General features: G+C 38.9%; 1 protein-coding gene across 1 annotated transcript; it reads left to right on the top strand.

The window, feature by feature from the left end:
• Positions 1–636: 636 nt before the first annotated feature.
• LOC104825824 lies at positions 637–2,050 on the top strand. The gene is made up of 3 exons (XM_010558214.1): positions 637–717; positions 1,074–1,726; positions 1,948–2,050. The coding sequence occupies exons 1-3, from the start codon at positions 637–639 to the stop codon at positions 2,048–2,050; spliced, it is 837 nt and encodes a 278-aa protein (XP_010556516.1).
• The last annotated feature ends 921 nt before the right edge of the window (positions 2,051–2,971 follow it).

The raw sequence follows: 2,971 nt of genomic DNA on the forward strand, positions 1-2,971 counted from the left end.
ATATAATTAGACCTTAATTATTAGTTTTAGTATATGAAGAATTTAAAAAATATATATAATACTTGTCACTTTCTTGTATAGGAAATATACTTGTGTATATATATGATCGTAGACACAATAATATTGCAACAATTAAAGATTACTAACAAAATATATACCTATCAAATTATATAAAAAATGATTTATAATCAAGATAACTAATCTGGCAATATATATGCAATACCCTTTAACTACTATTCCAACTTCTGATACTAACCTTGAAACAAAAAGTTAAACAAAAAAGACTCCTTATCATGGCAAATGACACAAAAACCCCCAAACATTTATGAATAGACCAAAAAACCTGATAAAATTGAAAAAAAAAACTGAAAGAAAAAAAAATAAAAGAAGACGCAAATCGTAACGTCTCTCTCTCTTTCCTCAGTCACGTCTTCTCTCTCTCCTCACTCACATTTCAGCACTCTCTCTCTCCGATAACTCGCGATATTCCTCAGTCACATCTTCTCTCTCTTTGCAAATCGTAACGATTTTCACTCGAAACCGCCGAACCGTTCAAGTGGTTGTGCCCTAAATTTCATTTTCTCTCAGCGCTCTCTCTTTGGGGAGACAGAAGAAGCAACGTGCGACTTCGAAAAAATGGCAAGTTCAGGGTCTTCCTCACATTCTTCGACCGAAAGTGAGAGCCGTATGGAGATTTCGGAGTTAGATGAACACAAGGTAAGTTAACCTTCAATTTCTTTGCAAATTTGTTTGATTTTGAGATGTGTTGTTGTTCGATTGAAGTGTGGATTGGGAATTTGAAGGGTAGAGCATTAGGGTTTTGGGCATTTTTGAAATTTGGGGATTTCAAAATAGAATTTTGGTTTGAAACTTTATGGTTAAAATCGAGTGAGATGGTTGAGTTTCGGTCACAATGGATGAGTTTCAGTCAAATAAGACAGTGATATAGGACATAACACGGTATGAGTCGATGGATGTGTAGATTGTCATGAAGAATCGGATGACCTAAGGATTCAAATGCTATGGTCTCACGGTCACAGTCACAAAGGTCATAGTGTCACATGTTTGTGTAGTCACTAGGTTACTGTCTCAAAGGTCTCAGTGTCACATGTTTATATAATCACAAGGTCATAGTCTCAAAGGTCACAATGTTTGATATTTTGCAAGCACCATATATCTACAAACTTGATCAAATTCAGTTCTATCCGAAGATAAATACGAGATGTTACCCGGCTGAGACACTGAAGAAGCTGAAAGACCTACTAACAAACGAGGAATGGATGTACTTTAGCAAAGAGTCACAGTTTCAGCATCTGTTTCACACCAAATTCGAAGAGACACTGAAGATGGCACCTACTGTATTCCTCATCAACCACGCAGTGTTGGTCGAGGACAATTGCGAGCTATGGTTTGTCATCAATGGAGTGCCCATCAGGTACTCCATCGTGGAGCACGCCCTGATATCGGGATTGAAATGCGGTGAATATCCGCCAGGGTGGGAGTACAAAAGGAAAGATAAGTTTAGACTGAAGATGTTTGGGAATCGGAAAATGTCTAAGCAAAATGTTCTTACACAACTTGAGAAGACGCCAATCGCTAAGGTTGCTGATCGGAAGAAATTAGCCATGGTGATGATACTCGGAGGGATTCTGGACCATGGCACCACAGAAGATAGTATCAACAATGATTTAGTGGACATGGTGAATGATTTGGAGTTCTGTGAAAGGTTTCCGTGGGGATGATATACATTTGACAAGATCAATGATCAGATACGGAAAAATTTTGCGGGTGGAAGTCCGAAGGAAAAATGGCACTGTCGGGGATTTATAATACCCCTTATGGTAATTATTTTTTGTTTAATGGCTTATTTTACAGTTGCCATTATATATGTTGCTATGATTTGACGGTTTGTTTGCTGTGTGATAATGTTTAAACAATATTTTGCAGTTGCTTCCATTCGAATGTATATCCAGCTTGGGTTGCAATGGGTGGTATAAAGATGTTGAAGAAGCAGATCTGGGGTGTCCTAGGATGTGCAAGAAGTCCGTGAAAGCAAACGTCCGCTGGACCTTTAGTAATGTCATAAAAAAAGATTGGGAAGAAATCAGAGGTATGCCTAAATCACAATATACAATAATTACATAGTCATATAGTCATATAATCACATAGTCACATGACACTATTGGCGATGATCACACGGTGACTATGTTTTATGGTCACATCGTCACATGATCACATGGTCACATGGTTCAGAATGTGTCATAATCACGTGGTCACATAGTCACATGTCATATAGTCACGTGGTCACATGGTCCCATGATTCAGAATGAATACTTATAGTAGCAATGAATCACATTTGTTTTCAGGGTATTAAAAGCATACTGCAGATAGAAAGCGATGAAGAAGCACTTCTTTTTTATTTGGAAGGGTATGAAGGGAGTACAGATGCAAAGGTTCAATTTTGGATGTGACATCTGAAAAAGAACCCGGAAAGCATATGTTGAAAGAAGATTCGCGATGCAGAGCTGCATTGCAGAAAGTCGTCCGAGACGAAAAGGAAGGGTAAGCGCAAAGTATTGATAGACGATGATTCAGAGGAAGTAGATGAAAAAGAAGATGAAGAAGAAGAAGTACAAGAACGAGCGCAACAACAACGACAACAACAACAACACCACCACCACCAACAACAACAGAGGGCTTTTCATCAAGGAGTAACGGGCTGTCACATATAGAAGCACTTAAGGAATCTATACAACTGGAGATAAAAGCGGCTGAGAGCCGAATCATCGATTCTGTTGGAGATATAGTCCGAGGCTTTTCAAGGACGCTGGGCTCCTTTTTGATCCAGTTATAGAGAATACAACAGAGCCCGTAATTTTGAGGACAAGTCCTCGACACAGAGAGGGGTTGAAGACAAGTCCGATAGATGCGGGCAATGTGAGGATGAGCCCGACAGTCATAGAACCAGAGA

Source organism: Tarenaya hassleriana, unplaced genomic scaffold (assembly GCF_000463585.1).
Source record: "Tarenaya hassleriana unplaced genomic scaffold, ASM46358v1 Cleome490, whole genome shotgun sequence".
In the NCBI taxonomy this organism is placed as follows: domain Eukaryota; kingdom Viridiplantae; phylum Streptophyta; class Magnoliopsida; order Brassicales; family Cleomaceae; genus Tarenaya; species Tarenaya hassleriana.